The following is an 18,670-nucleotide window of genomic DNA, read 5'->3' on the forward strand; positions in this document are numbered from 1 at the left end:
TATATCTTTCTTCTGCTCACCCTTTATCTTCTCCACTGCTGTCCAGTTGTATTTCTGAGTGGCATTCCCTGAGAGGATCAGGACCAGTTTTTCAGATCTCCTTGCTTGTCTGAGCACCAGGCTGAAGTTGCTAGTTCCTGGAGATGAGTTAGTTTGGCAGCTTTTAGAATTACTTTAATTTGATCCACTGAATCAATTTTTTTTTCTCTGCATTTCCAAACAATACTGGAGAGGTCAACAGGAAGCGCTTTCAGGCTGAATTGAGTTGTCTCCAGGTGAGGTGGTTGTGTTGGGAGGCCATTTGGTGACCAGAAATAAGTGGCATGGGTGCGGGTCAGGAGTGGGATGGGGTTTAGCAGACCTAAAGTAACTTTGAGGATGATAATGCTATTTCTGGGAGTAGTATCCGCAGATGACAGCTCAATTGCACATTGGGTGGAAATGTGCTCTCTGATCTGCAGCATATATAACCCTTTCCCTTTCTCTACATACATTTTTATTGGAGTGAGCTTTACAAGCCCCTAGAAAGGACCTCTAACTGCCGTAAGAGTCTGAGAAGGCTTGTGTAAGGTCCCTAGAGGAGTTTTTCCTTAACCATTGCACAACCCAGAAAATTTCCAGATCTCAGTAAAAATTCTGCCTGTGCTATGTTTTCCTAAACTGGGCATCAATGTGAATTGCGGGAGCTATTGGCTAGGAACTATCTAGAGGCAGACTTTATAACCACCCAGAATATTTTCATTTAACTACCCACACTACTGGACCTTCAGATGATTTAGAGCTCTGACAAACCTGTATTCCCATTAAACTAGATAGCTTGAGTCTAGTTAGTAACATTATCCCAGGAAGACAGTGTTCAGGATAGCCTGCAAAAAAATATCTGACCATTTACTGTTCTCTGCTTTAATAGTGGGTTTTGCAGTTGTGCTGTGTTCTGTAATGGCATTGCCATGGTGTTAGCAGCACCTTAGCTGGCTAATTTAAAGCTAGTTGGTTATGTCAATGCCATGCTGCAATTTTAATAACAACTGTGGTAGAGACACATCTGCAGTCGGAAATTGTCACCATTCTGCACTGCCAACATGGTGTAATACTCTGCACAAATCCTCAAGCCAGACCTTAGGAAATGAATCTGGATCCTATAAACATTTTAGGAAGAGGAACCAAAAGTACTTGCATGAACTGCCAGGTCTTTTTGTCTCATAGGTAGGAATTCATATGGAGGAAGTGGTCTTTTCCCTTGGTGATAATAAAAGCACTTTATATTTTTGCCACAATGGAAAGATCATGAATTAGTTAGATCACACTGAATGATATTCAGTAAACTGCAGATGTCCTTAAGTTTCCATTATAAACTTGATTTTATTCCTATTCCTCACTTTGCCAAAATTAGCGCTATACACCTACAACTTCACAGGCATAATCTTACTCTGGGACAGATTTTTGGAAGAGTTGAAGGAAACTGGTCAAGGTGTTTAAGAGAGATGATGGCTAAAAAAAATGAGATCATCTGCTTGGAGAGTTTCCTAAAGACTTTTTGGCTTGTCATATCCTGAAAATTCATTTGCCTAGAGATTCAAAACATACTTCAAATCTGTTTGTCTTGGCTAGAAATGGTGCCTTTGAATAGTTTTAGGCTGTCTGGTGACAGAATTATTTGGTTACTGAAAGTGGTTCCTGCCTCAGTGTGTGTACGTATATGTGTTATGTGTTCTTTGGAGTTCTTAGCTCAACTAGTCAGTGCCAATGTGCTCATAAATTTATGGTGGCATATATATGGTTTCTAACAACTCTGCATGTATCCTAACCAGACATGTTCCTTCTCTGAGATTAGTCCTCTCTTGCATGTACTGCTGTCTAAAATCCTCACCTGTGTGTTTCCTGACTCCCACTGCAATCCATGCTGAAGTTGACAGCATGCATTTACAGTCCCTTCTGCACAGTCACTGGAGACCTCTCCCAAAGGGAACAGCATTCAAATCTCATTCTACTCATCCCAGCACTCTTTCCTGGATTCATACCTGGCATAACTTGTGCCAATATGTCAGTTTCTGATGGCTGTGAGCCACACATGATGAGAGTCAGTATTATTTTTCAGCATACATGATTTGTGGCTTATTTCTGGTTTTATGACAAAATAAGTTCTGAGGCATAATGTTCTATTCTTAAAGAGGATTTATTTCAAAATATGTGCTTAGGGCTTCCTCATCATTGGGTTATTTTTAAAGATGGTTCTTGAAGTGTGACCAAAACCAGAGGCAAACAGATTCATTAGACAATTTTCAGTGTCTCTCACTTTAAGTAAGAGGAATGTGACATCTGGAAACAGTATAGTTGTGCTATACCACTGCATTAATGCGGTCTCCTGGGATCACTACTTATGCACTGCATCATCTCTTTAGCTTATACTGAAGGTTGTAGCGTAGCAATGTCAACAGTAAAGTCTGCCCAGCATGTATCATTGACCGTGGGACATTGCCCACGGCCCATGGGACCTTATTTTTAGTTAATAAAGTTGCCAGACTTTAACATTTAAGCCTTGATCTTTCTGAGCTCCTGACTTTAGTCAGTTTTGTTGTTGAAGTCAAGTGTCTGACTTAAAAAATGCTGGAGCCTGTACTGGGACAAGTGTGACACTGTGCTTTCTCTGTTTATTATTCCATCAGCATCTGGTTTTGGCCACTATTTGAAGCAAGCTCTTGGGCTAGATGGACCTTTGTTTTGACTCAGTATGGATGCTCTTATGCTATATTCTCGGTGTCAACAAAAATAGTTGCCTATTTGCTGAAAACAGGGCTAGGAATTCACTTTGTCATTTTAAAGACTCTTAACAGTCTTTTTACTGTTCATTTTTGTGAAGCTTTGGTATGTCTGTGCTCTCCAGCTGGGACTTGAATCCTATGTGAAGCATTATCTTGGAGTCACAGATAGGCTTTTTTCCCCCCCTTCTGGTTCAAAGTGTTCACTTCTGGCTCTTGATAATCACGTTTTGAATGTGCTCAGTAGAAACTTGGTAGGGTTTTGCATTTAAATGCTGTTGACAGTGAGCATACCCTGACAGGAGTGAGCAGGACATTGCTGGTTGCAGACTGCTCTGCCACGCTGCACAGGAACTCCATGCAGCAGGACTGTCCAAATGGCCATTGTCTTCTGGGACTGAAGAACTGCCTGACTGGAAGGCAGAAGTGACAAATAAGTTCTCAGGGGCTTTTAAGAGGGAAAATGGGTTGTGATATTAAGAAGATGAGTTGTAAAACTGTTATCTAGATGGATTAGGGGAAAACTGGAATATGGCTGGTTCAGCAAGAGTTTACAGAGATGATAAGGAGAAGAGGAAAGGCTTACAGCAGGGAGAGGGGAGGATGGTCTGTGATCTTGGAGAAGACCTCTCTGAGACCTGTTGTTGAGCACAGGTTTCCACTGTTCAGTTCCTGTGTTCAGCTTTTGGCTGTGGAACCCACCATAAGGGACGACTTCTCCCTATACAAGTCCACACAGATGTTGACAGTCATAGACTCACTGAGAGACAGGCTTTCACTGGAGAAGTCATTAACTCCACCTTTCTATCCCAAGACCAAGTTACAATCATGTCACCCCAAGGTACAGTATCTTATTGTTGATATTGAAGTTTTGTCCAATGTCTAATCTAAATCTCCCAAGCTGCTTGGTTTATGCTTCTTTATGTTTTATTCTTCCTGATCTTTCCACCAAGGACATATTATTCCTTTCTTTGCAACAGCTTTTTAGTTGAAGACTATTAACCTTTCTTCTTCTCAGTTGTTACTTCTTCAGCAACACCCCCCCCATTTCTTGCAATCTTCCCTCATTTTTTCTGGACCGCTGTCTATTTTTGCTGATCTCCACTGGCCTCTTGCCAACTACATCATATCTTTATTGAAGTGCAGTGCACTAAACAGGATAGAGTCTTCCAAGTGAATCTTTAACAGTGGATATGAGCACACATGGACTCTTTCAGTAGTCTTTAAGACCCTTCAGACATTCCAATGTGAGGGCTTTGCCATTCATGTTCATCTTCTTCCACCATAGTCCCCAGATTTTTCTCTTGTGAACAGGTACCTAGACAGTTATGCAAGTACAGATGACTATTTCTGTGTAAGCATGGTATTTTGCATTATTGCATTCCATCCATTTTAGATGATTTCTCTAAATATATCAAGATAATTTTAAATTCTCATCTTTTAGTATCTATAACATCTGCAGTCCATCCTTGCTCCATCTGCAAGTTTAATAACCATACTTTATATTCCATCTTCTATGCCTTCAATGAAAACATCAAATAAAATTTGATATGGGACCAAGGCCTACAGAATTCCTTGCAAAACACATGTATTTTGATAGGTTACAATGGAATTACCCTGTGGATACAGTTGTCCAACCAGACTTGACCTCCTGCCTCCTTCCCCTTTAGATCACAGTTCACTAGCCAGTTCATGAGAATATTATAGGGAAGTACTGCTAATGGCCTTGCAAAAAATTAAATAAAATAAATAAATTCAAGCTATATGACATCTGTGGCCACTACTTCACCCTCCCTTTAAGACTCCTAGAGTGAAGTTGATCAGGCTTAGGCAACTGGAAAACATCTAACCTAACTGGTTACTCTCTAAGCAGGTTTTGCATATTTGGGGCTGAAATTTTACCCCTTTTTCTTGGTAATAATTGCACTGTCTGCTTCCTGTTGACCTTTCAAGTAAAGATTGATGAAAAAGGAGGAAAAAAAAGGACATTAAACTCTTTGGCTTCCTTAACGTCCCCTGCTGGTAGCACCCCCCCCCCAACTCTGAGTCGTAGTCAAAACTTGCCTTTGTTTTCTCTTACAACTGTACCTGTAAAATTTCTTTTACTTTTGGCAAGTTTTGCTAGTTGCATCTTGTGCATTTTATCTTTACTAGCTGTATACACACCCGCTAACCCCCCATGAATGGAGTATTGTGCTGGGTTCTCAACCAGCTGACCTATTTTCTATCTTACAGATCTCTCTCTCTCTCTTATGCTTGTGGTCAATTAAAAGGTTGTGAATTAGCTGACTTCTGCTGAATTTCCTTACTTTCCTCTAAAATGGCATACGTTGCACTTGGTTTCTTACTAGCATTTCTTGAAGGAACCGACAGCTCTCCATAATTTGTTTTTCCCTTAATTTGCCTCTTATGAGTTCTTCCCTACCCATTCTCTGAGTTTATGAACATCTGCCTTGTTGAAATCTAGTGTTGTCAGTCACTCAGTTGCAAGTGGCAGAAGCTGACACTATGTTCGCTGCAGTACTGATTTCTTGTAAAATGCCATATCTGGCAGTAGACTTTATATGTTACACTGCCCTCTACCTACGTGTAAAACTGCCACTCAGCTGAGGAAGGTAGTGACAATTACAGTCTATATTAGTCCTTAAGATTTAGGCTGCTGTTCAGAATTTAGCACGAAGAATGGGAAGGAAAATGTAACTTCAGAGAAACCTTCTGTAAGGTATTAATAACTGCCCTTATAATGGATCTCATTCAACGTGGACAGAGGATCTGTGCTGATGAAACATTTAGAACACAAATTCCTTATGATAAGACTAAGGTATGCAATGATCCTTGCCCTAATTTGTTTACTAAAAACTTAGAACATTATGCAAGCTGTCTTCATGGTGCAATGGGCAGACAGTGAGACCATAACAGGGGAGAGGAAGAAAAAAGCAGTAAGCTTCACCTTAAGCAAAAATGGCTGATCAGACCACACTGGACCTATGCCTTGTAAGAACAGTGACAGAAGCTCTTACTGACATCTAATGCCGAACCAGTAAGACTTCAGGTCTTACTAAACCCCTCTAATATTCTTTAATGTTGCCTGAGACGACTGTAGATACTTCATGGACTCTCTCATAGGTCGACTACAGATGGTCAAGAAGTCAGGCCAAGCATGGTGCTTATATTAGAAAGCCTTCCTGTTACACAGTTATTTTTACTGACAATATTGCAATGCAAGTTTCTTTACTATCACTTCAACTCGATTTGGATTCCCTAAACAATGCAAATTAATTACCAATAACCAGTCCTAGCTATGGTCAATTTTTAGGACAGGTGTAAACTAATAAAAATGTGGGCATCATACTGGCAATATGGTGTTGGAAGACCGAGGACCAAGCCTTGACTATGATCAGCGTAGTGGTGATGGTTTAGAGAAATTCAGGTTATTGAGTCACTGCAAGTTACATGCAGGAGGGAACGAATGTGCACTGTCAACACGCCATCTAGTGGCTGTATAGATTATGACAGGATTCCTGAATTGCTGTTCTGCTTGTGTAGTATTAAAAAATACTTTAGACAGAATCAGGATATGTAAGTCTGTAACCATTCTTTAATGAATCTAAGACATTTTGAGGTTATAGGTGATTAATAAAAAAAGGTAATAAAGTCTGTGTCAATGTGCAGACAAAACTGTTGCTGGGAAGTTCTAGGCAGTCACTCTTGTCATTAACAGCATTCTGACAAGGTACTGGACAAGCAGTTAAGATTTTTCTCCTTCATATACAGATTATGTTCTAGATCAACTAATAAAAAAACCTGCTCAGTTTAGAACCTGCTTCAAGAACAAGTTTAAGTATTTTCTTTAGCCGCTAGATTATGCAGTATTTTGTGAGGTAAAAGCAGACAATCTAGATGATAGATACTTTAAACTGGGCACATAGTGTATGGTAATGCAAGGCCAGATGTGTTGTCCTCCAATGGGGAAAACTAATCCCCATCCCTTGAGATCATAGACTAGGAAGAAGTGATCACACACAACAGCATTCTCCCAGTTTTCTGTTTCTGCCTGCGATGTGATTGACCTTCAGTAAACCATACAACCCTTCTGCTTTGATATTTGTCTGTGAAATGGAGGTAGTACTGTTCCACAGAAGCTAAAACAGCATTATAGTTGATGAGTACTTCTGTTTGTTGTGAAGGCCGTATTTTCTATATTATATATATGAAATAGAAAATACTATATGTATATATGACCTGTACCAGCATATTTAGGTGTACCACATGAGCTACAACTAGCACACAAGTTAGTTATATTTAAACGTCTGACTCACCATTGCTCTCAGCAATTTTACACTTTTCTACTTAACTGAGAAGACTCCCTAGACAGCTGTTAAACCATTTATCTTTAAACGCATTTAAAGTATGTGTATTTGTTTGAGGAGGCTGAGTAAAGACATACTGATGTAGGTTTCAGCTTGGGTAGCTTTTCTTGAACTGTCCTTTCTAGGAAAGTAGAAATTTTGTTTTCTCTTTCTTCATGCATCATGAAATCAAAAGGTATCAAGTGTGCTCTCCATTTTTGGGAAATATTTTTTCTGTCTGTACATACTTCTGAACCCTTAAAAACAAGTTTAAAATAGTTCATAAACAACGTTCACATTACCTGCGTTTATCGTAATTATTTCTGATATAAAGCTTCTATGGTGCATGTCTTTTGCCACATACAATAGCAGTTAATAATTATGTATATGAATACAACATATGTATATAAATGTGCCCCACAGGTGGTTGCTGGACAAATTAGACTGTGCTTGATAAGAAAACCACGATTTTTTAAAAGAAGTGCATAAAAGTCAGTTTCTTGGTCTTACTCTTTCTTCCCAAATAAATCTAAAACTCAGAAGCTTATGCAATAAGCATATAAGAGTTGGCAGGTCTAAAGGCAACCTGCTTTAAGTGATCAAAGCTGAGGAGCTTAACCTCTTCTCCCTGCCTACCTGCAAGCATTTTCTAGACTTTCTTCCGATTCAATATTCACTCCAGATTAATTAATCTCAAAAGAGGTATTTAAAAAATGATTTAACTGAAAGAACTTTCTTTTAAGATGACTGCTAGTAAAAGAGATGTGCTTAAAAATACATCAGAAAATTAGGTACGTTTCCTCACTAGCACTTTCAGCCTTGCGTGTCTAGCTCCAGAGTGCATGAACCCCAACTTATTTTTATTGCTTGTACAACCAGCACAACCCTGGCCACAAAAAGTATCAAAATAAGTAATTAGTACAAGAAAAAAGTCCGACGCTCAGGCTTCATTGCACAAACATTTAAACAGAGCAAATAATTTCTTTTACAAATGCGTTTCTCTTGTACAAGAATAATTTTGTACAGAAAATAGCTCTTTATATATTTTACAGAAGTACACTAACATTTAGATTCTCTATTAATGGATAATGATGGAATGCAATTTAAGATATCAGTTATGTTTTAGAGTCACCAAATATCATAACACAGCAATACATCACTTCTCTAATATCCTTAAACTGCTTGACTTATCAACTATTGAGTCAAGACAGTGAAAACATTACTAGAACCATGTTTACTGGCAAACACTCAAGTATCTTGAAACTGTTAGTTATGAAATATGTCCTGAAAGTAATACCGTTAACTTAAGTGTCAAGGAATATGAACTTAAACCTTAACGAGGCAGCATTACTTGCTCACTCAGATTATCCTGCTGGCTAATACTGTAAAAACCAAATTGAACAGAAGCTTTCATATCAAACTGGTTTACTGTTAACGTGACCTTCAAAACAAGATAGCAGAAGCTACTCTAGTAAATGCTATACAGCATTAATACAACATATAAATGTAATAAAAATACTTTCATTTTCTTAAGAAAACACCATGGAAGGTAAAGAAAACAATCAGTTAAGATATAAAAAGTAAAACTGTGAAGGGCGAGAAGAAATTGAAAAACACATGTATATATATTTATATGTAAAATGTAAGGGTATGCTAGGAAGTACATATTTAAAAATACTCAATTTCTTCAAAGACTGTGTTAAAGTCCATATGGTATCATGTGGACCTTAAACATAAACCACATTCAAACACTGTTCTTCTACAATTGCTGTTTCAAGCACATGTACTCATATGCGAATTTCCTTTGCAATTAGTGGGAATGTATGGACATTTATCCTTGAAATACAACTATATGCAGCAATCTTTTCTTGCTTTCTATGTATTTTATAAGTTTAAATAGAAGATGTAAGCAAACAAGTACTATATAACCCAATGACAGAAAATCTGAAATTTAGATTGTATATGATCTATTTAATATTCATACACAGCTACTTAAGAGTTTGCCAGCTGTACCCTATATGAGTACCATTGACACTTCCATGCTTCAAGATTCAAATGGGTAGCTATGTTTAGTCAAACATCACTCTCGCTCTGAGTTAGCCAGTCTCTTAACACATACAACTTTCAAATAAATTCAGCTGGAACTGGTACACACCTCTCCTTCTCACAGCACAGAGGTTGATATGGGACAGTAATGAATCACATTATACTGGTTCACATTTCCACATAGTTAGAAGGAGAAACAAGCCCCCTGCAAAACCTTATTCCAGTGATTTTGCAAATTCTGCATAGTCAATGTATCCATCATTGTTCTTATCATCATCTCTTAAGACATCATCTATTAGACTAATCAGCTCTTCTTCTTTCATTGCCTGGGTATGCTCACCACCTTCCTACAAAAACAAAACCACATTGAACAGTCTAGCAGTGTTTCCCATCTAGTGGCACATACAACAGATTACTGACAAATAATTTTTTGTTAAGCTATTCACATTTGGTGCCTAATTTGGCACTAAGTTTTACGTAATCATTTATACCAATATAAGCAACTTTCACCAGGCACAAGCTATGAAGTCCAAGTTCTCTGGACTTCAGAACAAGCCCTCTGTATCCAGCTAAAATCCTTAGTCAAAAGTTCTAAAACCTGAATAGCACAGTGTATAATGATGGAGAATAATCTAACAGATGTATTCTTAATTTGGATCTTGATGTCATATAGACATTATAGTCTCTATACAGTACAGAAACATCTTCCTTGCAAAATGCAGAGCTTGACAGTAACAGAGTAGTGAAAAAATCCAGCACTGTAGCTTAATGTCAGTAAAATTCTTAGTAACACCCCTTACAAGCAAAGGGGAATACAAAGAGGTGCCTCTGCACAAGAAACAGCAAGTCATTATTCTGTTCTCAGCTAGGTATTTTTTGCTACAGCTGTACACAGGAAGTTATGTTACTCTGAATTGTGACTTCCAAAAGGTCAGTACAAGATAATGTGTTAGTATTGTCTTTGTAATCATTGTATCCTCCTACTTTGTCCTTAAATGTTCCTAACTGGAAAGAGAATTTGCGTTTAGAAGGCAGCAGACTGCAACTGGTTCTTCTAACACTACTTTTGTGCAAAAGGTCTCTCACCAGTTTGTGTAACCACAGCAGTAACAGCTTGGAGTTGAAAACAGCAGCCTTAAAACCTCAAACAGCATGGTATCACATGCTATTTCTACAAACCTTCATGAGCATTATCCTACTTTGGATAATTTCCCTTTCTCCCCATCCCTGCCTCTGTATCCCCTCTGTCAAGTAATTTTCACTCCACAGTCCTTCCTCACTCTAACATCTACACTACAATGGAGACTTCTTGAAGACTGCAATGTGACATGAAAAGCTGTGATAAAGCTAGCACATTTATTAATCAAACCAAAACTATCAGGGGGAAAAGAAATCTCATTTTCAGGCAAAATTGTAACTCCAATCAAGATGTATTGTAACTGTTCCATTCTATTGTAAGCTGCTTTTAGCAAGTTAGAACTGTTTCCAAACACACATGCCATTACAAAATTCCACCTACCTCTTTGTGGACGTGTGATATAGCAGTAGCAAGCTCTAACCCATCTAACAAATTATTGCCATCGTAATCATGCATTTTGAAGTAATGAAGCTGCAACTCTTGTGGAGACATCTCAGATTCTGGTTTCTCAATAACACCTTCCAAATGTTCCATGATGTGGCTAAGAGAAAAAAAACCCAAAAAACCAAAAAACCCCACAACATATCCATCAGTTAATATTTAATGCTCTGTTTACATCAAATGTAGTCTTGATCAAACAGTCAAGTACACAGGAAATATTGTATCTCTAAAAGCACCCTGGACAACCAGGGCAACCAAAAGCTACAGTTTTATACTAAGATAAAGGGAGCACAAAGGTTGTTTCTTATGGGTGCTGTAGTGGCCTCTAATACCTTTGATAACTATTTCTGTTTCTTCTGGCCTACTTAGCAGGTTATCAAAACAACTGAAGCAGTGCCCAAAATCTCTTTTGGCTGCCTTCCAAAGCACAGGAACTGAAGGAAGATCTTTCCCAGTCAAACATGAAGTATTATAGAGAGTTTTATTTGCAGCTACCACTGTTCTGTCTGTATGAAGAAGCAAATGAGAAAAAACCTCTCACTACCTGTTCAGAGTATGATTTTGTCTAAAGTATGTTGATCTAGGTAAGCAGGATTCCTGTAAGAAACTCTTTATGGCATAAGTAGGGCTAAAGGCTCCAGAGAGATCTTTCTAGGTCTAGTATCTCTAAAAACTTAGTGAGCATGTCATGCAACACCCTGAGAAAAAAAGGTGCCCTAGGCTTAAGTCCAACTCATGTAACAAGACAGGAGATAAGCAAATCATTAAGAAGTAAAGTTTACATTTTTAGAACATGGAACACATACTCTTTATCTTGTACCAGGTTCTTATCAAGGCGAATATTTGCATGTTGACTCTCTCCTATGTGTTCCTCAGCTAGGGCAGAGATGAAGAACGCAGCCAGAAAGCAGAACAGCAAATGTATTCTACTCCTTTGGGCCATCATGATCTCCTACAAAAAGGAAAGCATTCCCAACCCCCCCCCCCCCAAAAAAAAACAGATGAAAAATGCAATCTACTTTCAGCAGATATACAGACTGCTTAGAAATAACCCCTCTAAATTCTAGAATAGAAGAATTCGCTTCATTTCAAACACTTAGCAAGCAGAAGATCAGAGAGCTCCAATTAAGAATTTCTATGAGGGTCCCTATTTCAAGGAAGTATGCAGTAATTTTCAGAGAATGACTTTTTTTTTCATGCAGCGAACATGCACTCTTTAGCCATGCTCGAGTCTTCATACAGATTCCAAACCAACCACGCCAGCTTCAGGCAGACCTGCCCCACAGCAATGGGAGCAAAGGTCGCTTACGGTATCAAAGGGGCTACATCTCATTAGTAGATCTATTAAGACTGCGTGCCCTAAATAACGTACAGCTTTAAAAACGTAACGGTCAGTGCAGCGCTTACTTCACAGGCAAGTGAAACGCTAAGGCCCTTCGGCAGGACGAGCGGAGTGGAGTGCCCGACCTCGTCGAGCAAAGGAGCCGATCGTTGGGTTCGGCTTCCCCCTTTCTCTCCCGCCTCCAGCGGCGCCCGCTGAAGCAACCCCCGGCTTGCAGCCGGTTCGGCATGGAGGCCCCGACAGCTGGCCCCGACAGCTGGCCCCGCACTGGCTACCCGCCTCCCACCCGCGGCTCCCCGCCTGGCAGGTCCCTTTGGGGAAACCCTCGCCGCAGCGAGGAGGGTGGGCCCGCCGCCCCCCCGCAACACACCCTGCTCCAGCCTCGGCGGGCGAAGGGGCCCCACCGCCGCCAGGCTACGCACCCTCCGGCGAACGGCCGCCGCACCGTCCCTCCCGCGGGCTCCGTGTCACGAGCAGGTGGAGCCGAGCTCGGGGCAATGCAGCCACCATCCCCACCGTGACCTTTGACCCGACGCACGCACAGCGCTCCCGCCCCGCCCCCTCTTCCCGCCCATTGGCTACACCTTTCCGCCAAGCGGGGACTACGTCACCGCTCCTGGAATTCCACGTGGAGCCCTCGCTGAGGGGCAGGTGGAGCGCCCCGCCCAGCGCGGGGCGGGGCCCCGGGCGCGGCCGTTGAGGTGGGCGCGCGGGGGCGCCGGTCAGCTGCGAGAACCCCTCACCGGCCTCCGGTGAGGAGAACCCCCCTTCGAAGGGACGCACCGGGAGGGTCCAACCAGCGAAGCCCTGGGCGGAGGGTGGGTGCCTCCGGCGAAGCCGAGAGGAAGGGGGGCGGCGGGAAGGGGCAGCGTAAGCCCAGCGTGGTGCCCACTCATGGGGCTGTCCCTGGCCGCCCCTGCTCTGCACAGTTCCCTTGGGACCTCTCACCAGCCCCTTCCACAAAGGACCAGCTGCGCTTCTCCTGCCCCACTGCTCTTTTGGGAACCGCAGCGCCATTACCCTCTGTAGTTTATAAACTGTTCATTCTCTTTGCTTCCCCCTCTCACCAACCGTCAAAGGTCTCGTTATTTTTATACCTGATGTTGGAACAGCAGTGGCTTTCACCTCTCGAGGTCATAACCCTCGGAGCAAACTCCGACCTTGGAAAGCAAAGTGGGCTTTTGGCTCGTTACTCAGGCCTCAGGCGCTAGCTGGTTACTCCGTGCTGAAGTCGCTACGGAAGGGGGGCAGTGGCTGGCGGGAACAGCTGGCAGAAGAGGCCTGAGGTTTAGGTGACTTCCAAGGGCTTTGGTAAGGGACTGCACCCCTGGCCCTTCCCACCGAGGAAGGGAGTCCCGGGGCCTAAGTAGCAGGTCAGCAAACGCACCACCACAGGGGTGATGCCCGCCTTCCTCGGGCGCAACGGACCTGCTGTGTGTGGCAGGCCCAGGGCAGTCGGGTAGGCACAGTGCCCCCAGCTCGCCGCGATGCCGGGACACGTGTTGGGGCACGGCTCTCCGGCCCGGGCATCAAGTGAGAGGCGGCAGGGAGGGGCGGCCGTGAAGAAGCCCCCGTCCCCGGTCGCAGGCCTCGGGTAGGGAGTCGCCCCGCCCGCGCACGACCCGCCGGGCACCGGGCGGGGTCGGGGCCGCCTGTCCGCCCGCCCGGAACCGTGGCCCCGCACATGCACCAGGGGCTTCCTGGGCGCTGCCGCTGGGGACTCCCCGCCGGGCGGGGCGAGGCGGGCCAGACGCGGCGCTAAGATGGCGGCCAAGGGCTCGCACTCGCACGTGAAGCTGGAGGGGGAGATCGAGCGGTGCCGGGCGGAGGGGCACTGGGGACAGCTCCGACACCTAGCCCAGCAGCTGCTGTCGCTGGCGCGGCCCCCGCGCAAGGTGGCAGCGGGGGGCGCGCAGGACGCAGGTAAGCGGCGGCGGGGCGGTTGCCGTTACCGGACCGCCCGGGCGTGGGGTGGCGGGGCCGGCTTGTCGCTGTGCCGCTGCCCGGGGCTCGGCACTCCCGGCCCGGTGGGCTGACGTGGGCGGGAGCTGCGGCTGCTCTGTCTGCCGGGGTTGCGGGAAAGGGCTGAGGAACGCCGGGGTGGCGGCGGAGGGAGCGGGGCGTCGCCCGGTGTCCCCTGTGGGCGCCCCGGCCCGGCGGCGGGAGGGAGGGATGCCTAGAAGAGGCGGCGGGAGCCCAGGAAACGGCGTTCAGGAAGATAACTCTGTGCTTCCTCTTCACGTCAGGGCTTCCGAGCCCCTCGGGCTGCGAGGAGCAATGCACTGCTTGGGGCTCTCAGTGGGAGTAAGGGGCAGCAGCGCTTGCTCGGTGGCTTCTGTGCGTTTGGGATGTTGCCCTCCCCTCGATAAGCACCTGGACGCGGGTAGCGGCTGCAGTGCTCGGTGCCTGCCTTTAATTTAACAAGCTCGGCTGTGCTGCGGGCAGGCTACCGACCGAAATCTCCCGTGTTTGGAAATATCTCTCTTCAACTTCTCAATATGTGTGATGCTGATTCCCTCTTGCCCTGTCCCTACCCTGTTCTGGATGCCCTTCTATCATCTCCCTCCCATTTCTGAAGGGGATTGCTTTATTTAAAGGCTTGGGCTCATCCAAGTACCCTTTCACATGTAAGACAGCTTTCATAAATAGTAAATGTATTCTTTTTTTCCTGTTACAACACAGTACTTTGCTTCTTTTTAAATGAAATGGCTTGCGAGAAGTGAGGCAGCCTAACTTAGAAATATAAAATTCTGTGACTGTAGTCAACAACAGTAAGTTGTGAAGAGGACCTGATCCTAGCCACCGCACTGGTACAAGAGGTTCTGCTGCTGAAGTCAGAGGAGCTATTTCTATGAATAAACACATTTCTTTAGAGGAGTGTTTCTAGGATGTGGCCCTAGAATTAATTGAAGCTTACTGGGGTGCAATAAACTTCAGAGTGGGAAAGCATGGTGGGGGAAGATGTTGGTAGCTTAATACATGTTTATTTATGAGGCTTTCCAAGTGTGTACATAATGCAGATTGAACACTGTGTTGAGAACCACATGGCCAAGCTTTGAACTTTTGTCAGGTTTCAGCAGCGCTTCCCAGGTGCAGAGATCATCATGCAGTTTGGGGGTATTAATAGTTGAAGAGTTCGTATTAGTTTGTTCCCTTGTAATTAAGAGGCATAACAGTATGATTGCTGTAAAAACATTTGTTAATTTGCTGCTATGTCATCATAACTTGCTAGTTATGAAAGTTATGAATGCTTTGTTATTGCTACAGAACTTTTCTTCCAGCAAGTGACTGGCTACAGTTTTGTGTTTCTAGAAACAATAGTGTGTCTGGATGGGATTTTTTTAATGGTGGTATTTGCTCTGAGAGATTGTGTGCATTTATTTCTTAATTATATATGGTTTTGTGTAACTCCTTAAGTTTGGTTGAGAGATTAGTGATTGCCTGAAAGCTCTTCAGTGTTGTGTAGAAATGATTGCATGCAAGGTTGAGGGGGGAAATATACTTGAACATTTATACTTCCCTTTTTATGTACCTATACTTTGTTTATGCAAGTTAGTTGTAGACCTGCAGTTGCACAGGAGGATCTATGGTTGTAATTCAATATGCAGCTGAACACTTAAGCCACAACAACAAAAAAATCTAAACCAAAAAAAACCCCCCACAAGTTGATTATTAATGCTGTATGTAAGGTACAGGTAGTAAGTAGGCATAAGTTGTCCCATGGACTGAAAATAAAGAAATATATACACTATTGTGTTTCCTGCATTGTAGAATTTCAGACTTTGAAATGTGAAATATATATGAAACGTAGGGCTTGGCTCTTTGATTTATGAAGACTTTCTTACCCTGCTTGACCCACTAGTCAGCTAGTGCTGACTTTTATGTCAGTGAGGTGCTACTTTTATGAATAAATGAACTGCAGAACTGGACCCATCATGCAGGAATTCCAGGTGAAAATTTTTTTTTTTCCCAGCACATGATTGCAACATCACATGATCCGTCATGCTGTATCCAGTGCTACTACCTATGTTTGAGCTTCTGTGGAACTGTGAACAGGAATGGATTTTAATGTAAAAAGAATTTTATGTGGCATGTTAGTTGTGTCATTGGATCAAGCCTTCTGTGTCTTTAGTAATAGATGTCTAGAATGTGTCTAAATTATCTATTTTTACTTTTTTCTGTGAATTTTCAGGAAAATCTTAAAAATTTCTGATGTGGTTACTGTTCTGCAGTGAAATTCATAGCTTATGTGTAGTCCAAAGCATGTATTTCATGCTTGCACATTTGTAATTCTAGAGCATGCACTTAAACATTTGCCAAGATTGGTCTTATACACAAGAATGAACTGTGCTGTCAAAATTAAAGGATTCATTAGGGAAAATCTTCAAGTTAAAAGGAAATGTTTCAGTTTTTCATAGGAAACATACTGTTTCCAATACCTAGAAGTTAATGTAACTTTTTTCTGTCTGAGTTACTGTTTCTGTGTCTCAAAGGTGTGTTGTTTTGTTTTTGTAATGTTATTTATCAGCAGTATGGCATTAAGTGATGTTTCTTGTTGGTTGGTATGTGCTTTCAGAGGACTACGGGAGTATGCTGCTTGCAGAGGCTCTGCTGGAAGAATGTTTGAAGGAAAAGTTTGCCAAACTGAAGGACTCCATTCCACTGACAGAGAAGAATGAGCCAAAACTGAGTGAAGCTAAACAGTATCTGACCAATATCTTAAGCAGAGGAAAGCTACGAGTAAGTGGGCTCTGTGGTCATAATGCCTACCAACTGGATGCTTCTTTCATATGATTATTAGTCTGATACACAGTGTTGGTGTTGCCTGTTCATGTCCCTGTATTGTAGGTATTACTAATGGACTAGTAATTCAATATCTCCTTGCAGCATCTTCTGTTGGGAGACTTGCTTTTTCACATGCAAACAAATTACGTACTACAAATATATGTTCTGTTTATTTTTTATTAGAAAGAAGCAGGATAAATATTTAGGAATTCTCTGGGGTGGTGAGGCATGGCCACATAACAGTGCTATCAGGCTAGCACAGCAGAGTGACCTACTGCTCCTGGTCTGAGGGAATTGTGTACATCTGGTCAGTTCCAGATCAGAGGTAAAATGTGCCACAAGCTGCTGTCAGGCACTTATGGTTGTGGTGTGAGTCCAGGATTATAGCCTTCCATTGCTTTCAGTCTCTGCCAGAGAAGTTATGCAAAGTTATGCTTTTATTTTATTTTGTGGTCTGGGTGTGTGGTTGGTAGGTGCCTGTCAACTCAGCTGCAGAGCTTAGGAGTGTTTTAAGACTCTGCCTCGATGGCTGCTGCTGTGTTGGTGTCCTTGGACACACAGTTGCATAACTTGCTTTAAAAAGATGAAGAATTACAACAGCCTGTTCTAGACTTGTATTACTTTTGGTGCTGAAACTTACAGGCTAGTTAGCTTGGAAGTGTATGTTACACTTTTTTCATGTTAATTCCCAGGGAGCAAGTGTGCAGTGGCTTTTCTGGGGGATGTCCTTGCTCTTAACTTCTAGAAAGTCGGCTTATTTAAAAAGTAAAAAGGAGGGGGGAAGGAAGGGGAGTCCATCCAACCCTCTTTCTTTATAGTTTAGTCCCAGTAACAGCCAGAACCACTGAATTCTTCCAGGTCTTGGTGTTAAGTTTGGCTGCATGAATTGCCATTACTATTTCTTTGTTCATGGTGACTTGGTTACTCATGCAGCATTGACCTTGTGTTGACTGCATGTATGAAAACAAAAATGAATATGAAGGCTTAGGAACCTTTTCATGCTTTCCAAAGCATAAAAAGGGTCTGAACAGTTGTATTTTACTGAGATTTTTTTGTTACACAGATTTGTATGCATGTTTTCAATCCTTAAGAAATGAAACAAATCTTGGAAATAGCAGCCATGCTTTCTGGTTTTCTACTGTTGCCTGAAAATTCTTTGATAACTTAAATTTTGGGAACTTTCCCGCTCTTTAATTAAATGTACAGAGGAGAGGGGAGCACTTGACTAAAAAGTGATGCTTTCTGCCTAGCTTAAAAGCAGGGGATTTTCTTGGTGTGTATGTAGGTAGTTTTGACAATGCCAGACTTTTATGTGCTATCTGTGGCTGGTGAATCAATAGAGTAGGTCAGCTGAGGTGGCTTTTAAGCTGTGTGTTTTCAAACTGAACTCCAGAGTAGTTGCCTGACCTTTGTTGCCTGCTGCTCTCATGAGCATAGCCCTGAGATGTCTAGACACTTAAATCCTTCCTACTCTGGCCTGTGGAGCTAGCAACATTGAGAGGAAAGCATTATGAATCTGCTTAATTTGTTTTGAAGTACCTCATTCTTGCTGTCTGGTATTTTACCATGTAAACACTTTATTCCTCTCCCCGCTCCATTTCAGCCTAAGTATATGACAGAAGCTATGCTGATCCTAGGAAAGCTTCATTATGTGGAGGGATCCTACAGAGATGCCATCAGCATGTATGCAAGAGCAGGAATTGATGACCTCTCAACAAAAGATGAACCTCTGTACATGCTGCGTTTGGTAACTGAAGCCTTTGTTATTAAAGGTAAAGGACCACATATGTATATTTGAAGTATGCTTTGT

General features: G+C 42.6%; 2 protein-coding genes across 8 annotated transcripts in view; one reads left to right on the top strand and one right to left on the bottom strand.

The window, feature by feature from the left end:
- Positions 1 to 6,329: 6,329 nt before the first annotated feature.
- Positions 6,330 to 12,637, bottom strand: MCFD2 (multiple coagulation factor deficiency 2, ER cargo receptor complex subunit). The gene is made up of 4 exons (XM_075042877.1): positions 12,498 to 12,637; positions 11,540 to 11,685; positions 10,674 to 10,833; positions 6,330 to 9,501 (listed from the first exon to the last, which is right to left on the bottom strand). The coding sequence occupies exons 2-4, from the start codon at positions 11,677 to 11,679 to the stop codon at positions 9,370 to 9,372; spliced, it is 432 nt and encodes a 143-aa protein (XP_074898978.1). The 5' UTR covers positions 11,680 to 11,685; positions 12,498 to 12,637; the 3' UTR covers positions 6,330 to 9,369.
- A 1,201-nt stretch (positions 12,638 to 13,838) lies between these two features.
- Positions 13,839 to 18,670, top strand: part of TTC7A (tetratricopeptide repeat domain 7A) — a 193,925-nt gene continuing 189,093 nt past the window's right edge. For 4 of the 7 annotated variants that reach the window (XM_075042871.1, XM_075042874.1, XM_075042870.1 and 1 more), the window contains exons 1-3: positions 13,839 to 13,998; positions 16,652 to 16,815; positions 18,464 to 18,632. In XM_075042871.1, the coding sequence (XP_074898972.1) occupies positions 13,839 to 13,998; positions 16,652 to 16,815; positions 18,464 to 18,632 (493 nt within the window). Of the gene's footprint in view, positions 13,999 to 16,651; positions 16,816 to 18,463; positions 18,633 to 18,670 lie in introns of those variants that run through there. The other 3 variants (XM_075042872.1, XM_075042876.1, XM_075042873.1) reach the window with 3 other exon arrangements.

Source organism: Buteo buteo, chromosome 12 (assembly GCF_964188355.1).
Source record: "Buteo buteo chromosome 12, bButBut1.hap1.1, whole genome shotgun sequence".
Classification (NCBI taxonomy): domain Eukaryota; kingdom Metazoa; phylum Chordata; class Aves; order Accipitriformes; family Accipitridae; genus Buteo; species Buteo buteo.